This window comes from Crocodylus siamensis, chromosome 1, assembly GCF_052110815.1.
Source record: "Crocodylus siamensis isolate JL-2025a chromosome 1, ASM5211081v1, whole genome shotgun sequence".
Lineage (NCBI taxonomy): Eukaryota > Metazoa > Chordata > Crocodylia > Crocodylidae > Crocodylus > Crocodylus siamensis.
This window is the reverse complement of record NC_143395.1, coordinates 341359341-341372408: the sequence shown is the minus strand read 5'-3', so window position 1 is coordinate 341372408 and position 13068 is coordinate 341359341. Positions and strand designations below refer to the sequence as shown.

The 13068-nt window shown below is 41.1% G+C and overlaps 1 protein-coding gene across 3 annotated transcripts in view; it reads right to left on the bottom strand.

Annotated features, from left to right (window-relative positions):
• Positions 1-321: 321 nt before the first annotated feature.
• TBC1D4 (TBC1 domain family member 4) overlaps positions 322-13068 on the bottom strand; it is a 174075-nt gene continuing 161328 nt past the window's right edge. For 2 of the 3 annotated variants that reach the window (XM_090024193.1, XM_090024202.1), the window contains 4 exons: positions 11478-11637; positions 8674-8843; positions 3319-3495; positions 322-2567 (listed from right to left, as the gene is read on the bottom strand). In XM_090024193.1, the coding sequence (XP_089880319.1) occupies positions 2358-2567; positions 3319-3495; positions 8674-8843; positions 11478-11637 (717 nt within the window). In that variant the 3' untranslated portion in view covers positions 322-2357. The remainder of the gene's footprint in view (positions 2568-3318; positions 3496-8673; positions 8844-11477; positions 11638-13068) is intronic. The other variant, XM_090024210.1, reaches the window with a different exon arrangement.

Sequence of the window (13068 nt, the reverse complement as noted above, 5' to 3'; positions counted from 1 at the left end):
TCTCCTGCATTGGACCATGGTTGCAAAATTCCATTTGCAATAACACACCGAAGCACAAGTCTAAAATAGGTAGACTTTCCTCCCCTTCGATTGTTCGTGAAGCAGCAAACATTAAAAATTTGTTCTTAGTTTCTCCTGTATTTTGCCTACTTTGGCTATAAAAACACCACCAATTTACTGGGAGGTTCCCCATGTCCTTTATAAATCCTATTTTCCCCATACCTACAACGTAAGAAAGTCCTTAATTTTTCTATAGAAGCAGAATTGTTTAGAATGAAGGACATGCTAGAAAGAAGGACAAAAGCAGCTGATCAGAAGCCATGAGAAATGCAGCAATGACATTTATTGGAAATTCTCCAGGCATTACAACAAAAACTTTATACAAGTGAAACAGAGGATAAAGCACATTTCAGTGCACCTAAAAGTGTTATATATGTATCTGAATAACCTTGATCTTTGTAATACACTACTACAGTTCCCTGTGATTGGTTCAGTACATACACATTGGCCAAAACTTACTTTTAACAAAACTGCGAACAACTGCTTTTTCCACTTGGATCTTTCCCATTTGGTACAAATGCAACATTATTGAAATACCAAGACAGTTTCCACATAAATTTGATACAGAGTAAGATCTTTCACTCCAACTGTAATACAGAAGACAGAACTCATTCAATAACCATATTTAGAGAAACCCACCATGAAAGGAAAAAAACCTACATACTGCAGCAATATGCAGCAAAAACCAGCTTAGTTGTTCCTCTTTTTTGTAAATATTAACATAAAGCACTTGGGCTGAATTTGCTCGATTTCCTTTTTTTTTATATATATATATATATATATAGATATATAGATATATAGATATATATAAATATATATAGATATATATAAAAAAGATGGACCAGAATTTCTTGGGTAGGGGTGGAAATCACATACCTGGTAAGATAATACAATCCACTGTAACACTCAAGTAACAAGTGAGATGTGCATATACAAAATACATATCTACTACATCCAAACAAGTCTTCTTGAAGATTACACTGATCAAAAATAACTTTATCAAATCTGTAGGCATCTAATTTACTGCCCATTGACAGATGCAACTAAAACTTTGCCTGAAAGAATTGACTGGGACATAGCTTCTTCTGTCTAGGACAGATCTGCTTATGATGCGTTAAAAATGATTGCCAAGTGGTGATAAGGCAAAAATAGCTTGAAAAATAATTAAGTTGTATTTATACTTCAGTATCACCTTTCAAACCTGTATTTCAAACAAATATTATGTACCTTTTTGTTCAAAGTATTGGGGGGTGGATTTTAAAGTGACAATTCCTTACCCTATCCTTTTACAGAGTGAAGTCCCTGAAAATGGTTAGCGCTTATTCCCCAAAATTATCAAAGAGTTCACAGACCTTCCAAAACACAGCGTTTTTAAAAAGATTTCTTAAAAGATTCCTCTGGTGACTTGAAATCCCCAGGTAAGTTTTAAACATGCACCCACCGCAAGTCACTTGCAGGAAACAAAAGTCCAAATGGAGACTACTCTGGATCTTCATTTTCTTCCTTCAACTACTACCAAACTTGGAGTGTGAAAGAGGGAAGAAGCAAGGTAAGCTACTTTGGGATCTTGTGACCTATTTGGAATTACTTACACTTAGCTGTGACATGATGCTTATCTTTGTTGCAACATGCATGTGGAAGCAACTTGCTGATTGGCACATTCCAGGCAGTGTATGGCATAATTCTCCCTGTAAGAACCTCATAGCGGCAGTCATCCTTTGTTCTCTCACACACCCACACACACAGTCAGTAAAATGAATGACAGGCACACATGAATTTTACATAGATTTTCCACAAAACATGTGAAACATGCTGTTCTTTGGAGGAAAATACATTCATTTTTTCAAGTATTATTCAATATATCTATATAAAGACACAATACCCTCATTTCACTACCAGACCAAAAAAGAAAAAAAAAAAAAAGAAAGAAAAATGGAGAGCGTGCGCATCTAGTTTTAATTTACCACCCCCTTCACTTTTAGTGATGTTCTGACCTTTAAATCAACTCTAAATATACACCTACTTGTCATAATTAAGTTTGAGAAATATATTCTCCCATTGTGATTTATTTACACAAGCATTTAAAAAAACAAACAACTATTTTTAATAGCCTGGATTTGCATACTGAGATCTAAAAGGCCCACTTGCTGCTATTCAGTGTCCCAATACCAGTCTTGGGTGACACCATTACCTATTGCTTTCCGAGTCCTCCTAAAGCAGCATGCTGGTTTTCTTTCCCTTAAGTATTTGAAATTATGCTGCCCACAACTTATTTATGGCTTATTTCCTTGCTTTGTTTAATTGTTTGGGTTACAGCTTACTTCCTTGAGAAGCAGTTCACAGTCAGACAGTGCTTCTGCTGGCAGATATTTAGTTATTTGCTCAAGAGTATTTTGATAAGCAATCTTCTCCTGCTCCAAGGACTGGATTAAGCTCTTCATTTTGTTCTCTCGAGTCAAAATATTTTCTAGGTTGGATTCCAGACTCTGAATTTTAGCATGAGCTACCTGTAAGAAATAAAAATAAAGATCACTTGACATTACCATCCAAGATGGTCAGAATAAGGACAGACATCTATGGAAGTAGAACTTCATTGCTTACATTTCACGGTCTGTATGCCTGCCTGCATTAAAGCAGAAACTAACTAGCAGCATTCCACTTTCACAGATAATTAAGCTATTGTAGGTCATCTTGGGGGCGAGAGTTGATAGTACGCATCTGATGGCTATTTAAGTTTTGCTGTGTTCTGTTTGTCATGTAAGACCCAAGATGACCATAGTCTGTAAGCAGAGTATGGAAGAAAAGCATCCTATCTGTATACCTCTGCATTTACAATTGGAATACAGGTGACCATTTTGACTGCCAAAAGATCTTTACAGATGAAGGGAATTCTGAGAAACAAAATAAAGGCTGGACAGAGATGAAAGAGTTCAAGGTGTATGATCTAGCCAAGAGATAAAAAGGGAGGTGGGGATGGATATGCTCCATAGATATTTAGGAAAAAGAAGCTTCAGGCAAAAGGAGACATTATGAAATGTGATACAAGAGATTACAAAATGGGCTAAAGAAAAAAAAGTCTTAAATAAATACCAGGCATGTGACTGCATTTAGAGTTTAGACTATAGCACTAAACAAATACATTAAAAATATTTTAAAAACAAATCAGTTATGTGAACAAAAACAAAAACATGGTGTTTGAATTGTTGGGGGTGGGGGGGCTGAGTAAGTTTCTTCACCCAATAATCTATGCCCCTTTACCTGTAACTTCTCCAATAAGTCCATGTTCTGTCTCTTTAGCTGACTGTTTGCCCTCTCCAGTTTTTCTAGAGGTTCACCATCATCACAAGGATTTGCACCTTCTTGTAGCTCATCCTGTAGTACATGGTACTCTACTTCATAGGCATGAAGCTGCTTGGAAATATCCATCTCAAAAACCTAATCATGAAAGACAAGTTAGTTTTGCTACAACAGATAGCATTACATTTCATGTAAAGCTTGGTTAAAAGGTTGACTCTACAAGGCTTATGTTAAATTTGTCACCTGCAGGAAAAATATTGATGAGGTCATAAAAATGCCTCTCACATTGCTACCCAAGTAGCACTTACGATTTGGGCCTTAAGAGTTGTTCTGTGCATGCCTGGAACTGCCCCAGTATCAGCAGTTTGACACACATTGTTAAACCTAATCTGAATTTAGGGGACTAGATACATCTCTGCTTCCAAGTCCTTTGAAGAGCCTGATCTGATATGCCTTCTCTGAGAAGAACAGAAACAGGCTTCTCGCCATATGCAGCGCTGACACCTTTTTCCTTTATATAATGGTTTAGTGCAGTGGTGCTCAAAGCTACCTAGCTCCCAGCTCAGGCCACCATGCAAACTCCCACAGCTACAGCAATAAAACCTGCCACCATTCCCCTGTCACCAAATTTCTAGAGCTGTGGGGAGGTCTGCAGACTGGATCCAGCCCACAGTATGCAAGTTGAACACCACTGGTGTTGTGGCAGTACCCTTACCCAGGAAATGGGAGATGCAGTTCAATGCCTGCCTCAGTTTGAAGGGACCCTATCCCAACTTAGCTCATACTCTGCTGAGAGATTGAAGTTGTGAATTCAAAATGTCTCGGGCTGAGGCAATGAACTCACCAGTGCCCTGGACAAGCTCGCTAACCACTAGATGTTACATAAAGAGATGAGCAGAAACACCATTACTACTACCACTACCAGTTTCAAAAGGAGGAGTTGGGTCCTGCTCAGCTCTCTGAAAGAATAGATGTAGGTCCCTATTTTGAGGAAAGCATTCTGGACCCTAAACCCTGAGAAAAAACTGAGGGGTTTACTTGTAGCAGACTCAGGCACCTACATTCCAGAAAGGTACAGGATTTCAAACATACCCCATGCTTCTCATTGGCTAGTCCTAGGTGGCTTCCTCCTTGGCATGCAATTTATTTAAAGCACCACTGGGGTAAGTGGCAGACTTACAGAAGGGGGCAACCAAGGAGGCCACCTAATTCTTATGGAGAAAGCAGGGCAATTGGCTAGTGTCTGTACACAAATGCAGACAGCCTGGGAAACAAGCAGGAAGAACTGGAAGTCTTTGCACAGTTAAGGAACTAGGATGTGACTGGAATAACAGACTTGGTGGGTTAGCTTGTATGACTGGAGCACGGTCATGGATGAGCACAAAACTGTTCAGGAAGGACAGGCAGGGGAGAAGAGGAGGAGTTGCACTATGTAGAAGCCATATGATTGTTCAGCACTCCGGTATGAAATGAGACAGGCCTGTTGAAAGTCTCTAGGTTAAAGTTAGAGGGAAGACCAACAAGGGTGATGTTGTGGTGGATGTCTGCTATAGACCACCAGATCAGGAGGATGAGGTTTTCTTCAAACAACTAGCAGAAGTTTCCAGATCACAGGCCCTGGTTCTCATGGGGGACTTTTAAAAAAACCAACCAACCAAATCACCCTGGGAGAGCAATACAGCTGTGCATAGGCAATCCAGGAAGGTGTTGGAGATAACTTCCTGGTGCAAGTGCTCGAGAGACCAACTAGGGGCTGTGCTCTTCTTGAGCTACTGCTCAAACAGGGAAGCATTGGATGGGGGAGGTAGAAGCTAATGGCAATTTGGGCAGCAGTGACCACTAGATGATTGAGTTCATGATCCTGAGGAAAGGAAGGAAAGAGAGCAGCAGAGGAAGGACCCCGAACTTCAGAAAAGCAGAATCTGACTCTCAGGAAACTGATGGGCAGAACCCCCTGGGGGGCCAGCCTGATGAGAAAAGGAGTCCAGGAGATCTGACTGAATTTGAAAAAAAACCTTACTAAGGGTTCAGGAACAAGCCATCCCAATGTGCTGGAAGAATAGCAAGTGTGGCAAGTGACTAGCTTGGCTTGGCAGAGAACTCTTCAATGAGCTTAAAGACAAAAGCAAACTTACAAGAAGTGGAGGCTTAAACAGATGACTAGGGAAGAGTATAAGAACATTGCTTGGGCATGCAGGGATGAAAATAGGGCATGCAGGAAGGCCAAAGCACAATGAGAGTTTGCAGCTAGCAAGGGACTGGGAGGGTAACAAGAAGGGTTTCTACAAGTACGTTAGCAACAAGAGGGAGGTCTAGGAAAGTGCAGGTCCCTTCCTGAATGGGGGAGGAAACCTAGTGAGAGATGACAAGGAAAAGGCTGGAGTACTTTATACTTTTTTTTACCTTGGTCTTCACAGCCAAGGCCAGCTCCCAGACTACTATGCCAGGCCACACAGTTGGAGAGAAGGTGAGCAGCCCTTAGTAGTGAAAGAACAGGCTAAGTACTCCTTTAGAAAAGCTGGATGTATAGTAGAGCATGGGGCTAGATGCAGCACATCTGAGGGAGTTGGCTGATGTGATTGCAGAGTCACTGGCCGTCATCTCTAAAAACTCATGGCAATTGGGGGCGGTCCAGAGTGATTGGAAAAGGGCAAATATAGTGCCCATCTTTAACGAAGGAAAAAAAGATCCAGAGAACTACAGACTGGTCAGCCTCATGTCAGTCCCCAGAAAAATAAATGAGCAGGTCCTCAAAGAATCCACTTTTAAGGACCTGGAGGAGAAGGTGATTAAGAACAGTCAGCATGCATTCACCAAGGGCAAGTCATGCCTGACCAACCCAATTGCCTTCTGTGATGAAATAATAACCTCTCTGGATGTGGGTAGAACAGAAAACATGATATACCTCAACTTCAGCAAGGCTTTTGATACAGCTTTCCACAGCATTCTTACAAGCAAGCTAAGAAAGTATGGGTTGGATGAATGGACAGTAAGGTTGACAGAAAGCTGGCTGGATCATTGGGCTCAATGGGTAGTTATCAATGGCTTGATGACTAGTTGGCAACCATAATCAACTGTAGTGCCTCAGGGGTCAGTCCTGGGGCCAGTTTCGTTCAGTATCTTCAGTGACCCGGAAGATGGGAAGGAGTACACCCCCAGCAAGTTCCAAGGACACCAAGCCGGGGGAGCAGCAGATAGGATTCAGAGTGACTGGGCCAAAAGGAATCTCATAAGGTTCACCAAGGACAAAATGCAAAGTCCTGTAGTTAGGACACAACACTCCCATGCACTGGTACAGGCTTGGGACCAACTGGTTAAGCAGCAGCTCTGCAGAAAGAGACCTGGAGTTTACAATGGACAATAAGCTGGAAGAGTCAGCAGTGTGCTCTTGTTGCCAAGAACACTTATAGCATTAGCAGGAGTGTTACTAGCAGAAAAAAGTAGTAATTATTTCCCTCTCTTCAACACTGGTAAAAGACGCACCTGGCATACTGTGTCCAGTATGGGCCCCCAACCACAGAAGAGATGTGGACAAGTTGGAGAGAGTCCAGTGGAAGGCAATGAAAACAGTGAGAGGGCTGGGGCACAACTTCTGAGGAGAGGCTGAGGGAACTGGGTTTATTTAGTTTGGAGAAGATACGACTGAGGGGGGATTTGATAGCAGTTTTCAACTACCTGAAGGGTGGGTCCAAAGACAATGGAGTTAGACTGTTCTTAATGGTGACAGATGACAGAACAAGGAGCAATGGTTTCAAGTTGCTGCAAGGGAAATTTAGGTTGGGTATTATGAAAAACAACTCACTAGAAGAGCAATGAAGCACTGGAATGGGTTACTTAGAGAGGTTGTAGAATCCCCATCTAGAGGTGCACTGATACATTAGTCCATATCAAAGCAACATTGATAACACAGGAAAATTGACATTAAATCAGTAATTGGCTTTTTTGGCCAGTGTAGCCCACAATGTCACCAATAAACACTGCGTGCATGCGCTCAACCGCAGTATGCACAGTCAGGAATGCAGTCCAGCAGCTTAGAGAGCAGTGGCTGGCCAGTAAGTCTGGGAAGGGAAAGGGGTATGGTGGGGAAGGGGGCAGATAGAGGCCCCCCACAGTGAGGGAAGAAATTGGGCTGGGGCAGGTGCTGCCCAGCTAGGGCACAGGATAGGAGCCACAGGAGGCTCACAGACAGCCCAGGAGAAGGGGGAGAGGAGGAGGGGAGGCTCCTACTGCTGTACACCCCCCTGGGGGAAGGCACGGGGGGGGGCCTGGATTTTTGTGTGGGGAGAGGGCAAGCTGCCTGCTGCAGGCACGAAGCCAGGGGCTGCTTTGGTCTCTTCCCAGTAGAGGGCTTGGTCAGGCAGCAGCAGCAGTGTTGGGAGAAGGGCTACAGGACGGGCTGCAGCCACCACAAACAGCCCCCCTCAGCACCTCTACCACCTGACCTGCTACTGCCTTCCCTGAGAACCACTGGTAAGAGGCTGATGCAGCTTCTGGCCCTAAACCCATAGCAAATCAGCCTGCCCCCACCCCACACATCTGGGGGGCACCTGCCTCCCATGTGTGTAGTGGTGGGAGCTGCTCCCCCTCCCCACCCTCCCATGTCTCCTGGATGAGCTGCCTGCAGCTGTCCCATGCCCTGCCCTGCTCCACTCCCTTCTCTCACTGTGGGGGCCTCCCTCTGCCTCCCATGCCCCTTCCCCCCCTACAGACTTACCTGCTAAAGACACTGCTGTCCAAACTGCTGGGCTGCATATCAACTATCGGATTGGTATTGGCCAATATGGCTGGTTAGTAATCAACCACTGGTATTGGCCAAAAATCTTTATCAGGGCACCCTCATCTCCATCCTTGGAGGTTTTTAAGGCTTGGCTCAACAAAACCCTAGCTGGGATGATCTAGTTGGGGATGGTCCTGCTTTAAGCAGGAGGTTGGATTAGATGACCTTCCGAGGTCCCTTCCAACCCTAGTTGTCTATGATTCCCAGGCATTTAGTTTGGGTATGTATGCTCCTTACACAGTACTTAACCAAGGATTCTGGATTCCACTCCAGGCGGCCTAAAACATGGAGGTGCTACTGTACTTAAGTCCTTTACTGGAAGTAGTCTCAAAGTACTAGAGGTTTCCAAAACTCCAAAAATTGTCCTAAGCTATAAGTTGCAGGTACACCTCAGAAGATGACTGCTTGAATTTAGTGTTACAGTAATTAAGAAAGATGTCTTTAAAAAGAACCTTGTATTTACCTGCGGGTTAAGAGCTAAATAAAAAGTCACATGGAAAAAAAGAAGAGTAAAACAAAGAATAGAAAAGCTATTTTACCTGGGTAATAATCTTTTCCATTTGAGACTGAGTCATGTCTGGGATAGTGATTTTAAGGAAATCAACAATATTCTCAAAGGTCTCACATCCCATTATAAGTGCTTCCTGGCTGCTTAGTAGACTCAGTGCTACTTTAAATATGACTTCTGTTCCTTGAAGAAAAATAATGTCTAAAAAAATAATAATTTTTGTAAGCATCTCAAGGCAAAAAGCTGAAGTCAAACAGTTTTTTTTCTTTAAATGTTTGTAGTGGAATATACCTCCCTTATAAAATTTACTGAAATTTGATAACTTTAAGAAGGAAAATGATGAATACCTGTTTCGTCTTGTTATTTTAACTATGTTTTCTTCATTATTGAAGAAAACGATAAATTTTCATCATGAGGGATAAGTGTTAAACAAAAATGTTTATTTTCAATGTTGCAATGCTTTAGCTGAAAGGATGTCATGTTTATCAGACAAACACTTAGTTTTGGGTGTTGCAATTTAAAAGACATTGTGAAAGGCATTTGAGTACAGTCTGCATTAAAAGACATGTTAAACCAAAACACAAGACCAACACATGCCATTCACACTTTTTATTGGGAGCTGATCCTAAAATTAAGTAAAGCTCTTATTCTGTTGCACTGATTTTACCCTATTGTTCACAGATAGCTAAAATCCTACTCAGTTACTGGAAAGTAATCTTATTAGAATGTTAAATATCCTAGACTCTGCCTTCAATTCTCTTATTTTGATCGGCACAGGTCGATTCACATACCCATATGGAAAAACCCTGACTTAAAAAACCAAAACAAACAAACCAAAACAAACAAAGCTTTTATCATCAACTTGAGTGAATCCAGGTGGTCCCAGAGGAATCAACTGGCTCTGAGTGGGTGCAGAAGTTTGTTTGAACACATCAGATTTCAGTATCAGGAGCTAAAACAGCTTCTGGAAATATTTCTGTTGTAAATCTAGATTATGTACCCAGCTGTGTTTATTTAACAAGAATGATAAGCCACAATTCTCCCTCAGAAAGGACAGTTTCCCAATTCCACATCTACCAAAGCAATAAGACAAAAAATACCTTAAAACAAAAAGCAAAATAAAACTGGAATTCTCAAACACTTCTTTCTAGCAGCAAAAATATAACCACCACCCCCTCCAAAAAAAAAAAAACAAAAAAAAAAAACTCAGCAACTACCATTGCTACCCTCAAAGCCAAGATGAATATAAGCTTTAACACTATCATTTCCATTTTAAAAATGAAGCCCCTTATTAATTTGCCCCCAAATGGGGTGTGGGGGAGGGGGGAAGAAAACATGCAAGTGAAGGCTATTTTTGGTACAAAAGCCAAAAAAAAAAAAAATCAAAGAATACAAATTTGACTTAGGTGGGAATCCACAAAAAATTATGAAACAGAATGATAAAAAAACACAGCTGTGACCTTGAATAATGGAGGAACTGTAAAATATAGGAAAAATGGAAAAAATGCTTCCTAAAACCTGCAAGGCAAAAATTGAGAGAAATTCCCATTTAAGATGCATCAGATTATGAAAGAAGTTTTTTACACAAACCAAAATGCTGCATGGAAAATTAAGTCAAGTCATTTGGTGAAAGAAATTTGAAGTTAGTCTTTCTGATAACATACAAAAATCATTGCCTGTATATACTTATCTACTACTTGTCCAAGGAGTGGAAAAGGCCCTATAGGACTATCTGGAGAAAGCTAAGAGTACTCATGCATGTGTGGCATGGCAGGAGGCACAACTGGGTAGATCATGCATTATTTCCAATTGTGCCTTTACCAGTGTAGAAGGGCCTTAAGCATATTATACAAATCCTGCATTTAAAAGGTTTAGTTTAATCAAACACTCAGGGAAAAAAAAAACTGAACACTTAATCCTATTTTTTCCATATTAATAAACAAACTGTTTGAAAGTTTCATTAAAAAAAAAGGATGGAGCTCTTCAGATGCACAAAACTGGGGGCTTGATCTCTAACTAGACATATGGGATGAAATGATCGTTGCTACTGGGTTAACTCTCTGCTGTTTGATATTCAGAAGTAAGGAGATGCTTTTAAAAACTGTAGTGCAAGTCACCCCTAAAAGTTTATGCAATTAGATCTGTACACTGTTAATAGCTAATGGAACAACTCTGCCACTTAACTCAGTTTGATGCAACTTCCACACCAAAATAAAATCAAATTAATTGGAGCTGACAACTAAAATAAACTGTTGCAAAATTTACCTTTTAATGGATATAGCTAAAGATAAAAAAGAATTTTCCTTAAAACTGGGCTGTCCAACTTCTTAGTAACAGGGCTCCACATAGCAGAAAATGCAGAAGCAGATGTCACTCCCCACGCTCACCTTCCTGGCTGCAAGCTCCTTCAGCACTGTATGGGCAAGCACTGTTCTCCCCTTGCCCATCAGCCACTTTAATTGTATCCTTCTCAGTTCCAAACTCAATTGTCTCAAGTTATTCTTGTTCACTTCAGAACAAGGCATGCTGTCTTCCCACCCCCACCCCCATCTCTTTGGATGCAGATTTCCCCACTTGCATTGCACTGTGGGCTCCCCCTGCACTATAAGCTGTGCTGAGTAGTGCTGCCCTGTCCTACCTGGGAAAGGGGCACAAAGAGAGTCAGAAAAGGAAGGGGAAGCCTGGAGAGCCTAGCTGTAACAGCAGCCTGAGCAGTGAGGGGAGCAGCAGCCAAGGAAAACCCAGGGCCACAGATTAACTCTTTACAGGCCATCAGCTGGACAACTCTGCCTAGAAGTACAAGGCTCAGTACTGCAATAAAGCAATCTCTCTTACCAAATACTCTGGCTACAAATCCTAATGGAAACTGAGAAGCAAACAAGGTAAGAAACCAGGGTGCAGCATACAGACTGGGGCTGATTTCATTCTCTTCAAGATGATTGTACAGGTCTCTGTGATAATCATGGAGAAGTCTTGACAGCTGATACATCTGAATCTATAATAAATTGAGATGGAAATTAAAAAGCCTTTTTTCTCCCCCTTATTTTTTCAAACAGTTCACAATTCACTCCAGAGGAATCCTCTCTAGGACAGACAGTCTTGTAAAAAATAGTGACATTAAATGCAATACATCTGCCAACGGCCAGTTCCTCTATACCTGGTAGGGTAGCAAGCAGCAATTCTGACCACTGATTAATAAAGCATGACCTAAAATTCAAGGATTCATAGATTCAAGCCAGACGGGACAATTAGGATTATTTGATCTGCCACAGAATTACCCCAGGAAGTGCTGCATCAAGACTACCTTCTGTTTGTGCTAGAACACATCTCTGAGTGTTAATTGATTTCATGTGATGAAGACTATGCCACGTCCTGAATTAAGCTAATCCAGTAGTTAGTTACCTGCACTGTTAAAAAGCTGTTCTTTATTTCTAACATTAAATGTACCAGTCTTCAGCTTTCAGCCATTGCACCTTGGTTATATCTTTATTGCATTAAGGGGTCCTCTATTGCAAGAAACTCTTCCCCCAATGTAGGTATTTAAAAGCAGTTTTAGTGGTGGATCCACCACCATCAGGCTCTGTGCAACACAAAGCATTAAGTGCGTTTGGAAATCTATGTCTAGTGGTGTTTGGAAATCCAAAGACAGTACAACTCCATTCACCTGACCACTTTCTTTAAATTCCATTAAAATGCTAGAATTGGGAGAGATTGCTATGAAAAAAGCACTGCTACACAATACCTACGGTCAAAGGTGAAGTTGTAAGATGTTACAGGTCACTATTCATAGGTAAAAAAAATTAAATTAAATTAAAATAAAAATACTAAGCAGAGAAACATTTCCTTTTTATTTTTCTAGATCATCATCAACAAATCACACACAGCACAGACTTTTATTCCTCTCTAAACAACAAGCAGCAGAAATCTATTGTTTACCTGTCAGGCCCAATTCTGTAGTTAACAGTGTCTTACATTTAACATGAATCCATTCCTAAATGAGAAAGTGACTGGTCAGATGTAGTTACCTTTCCCATGTTTTTATTCCCTCCAATTGACAGCATTAGAAACTACTTTGTACAAGTCAGGCAGCAGTACATACAAACACCTGGGCAGATCACTTCATGGGGTAGCTCAGTCTACATGCATTTGGATTCTTAGCTCCTTGGCCAAAACTGCTAATAAGTACTAATTCAGATCCCAATTTCTATAATAAACATGTACTAGGAGCTAGACAAGAATAATTGTACGAAGTTGGTTGAACAGTTTTGCAACTCCCTTCTGCCACCACCCTAGATTCAGAATTAACCATCAATCATTTGTGATGGATGGGTCCGGTGTAAAAAAGGAATAAGGAACCAGCAATAAGAAAAACATATTTAAATGTTTTTAAAGTATCTACATGAGTTAGGAGCCTAAACCCTTTTGA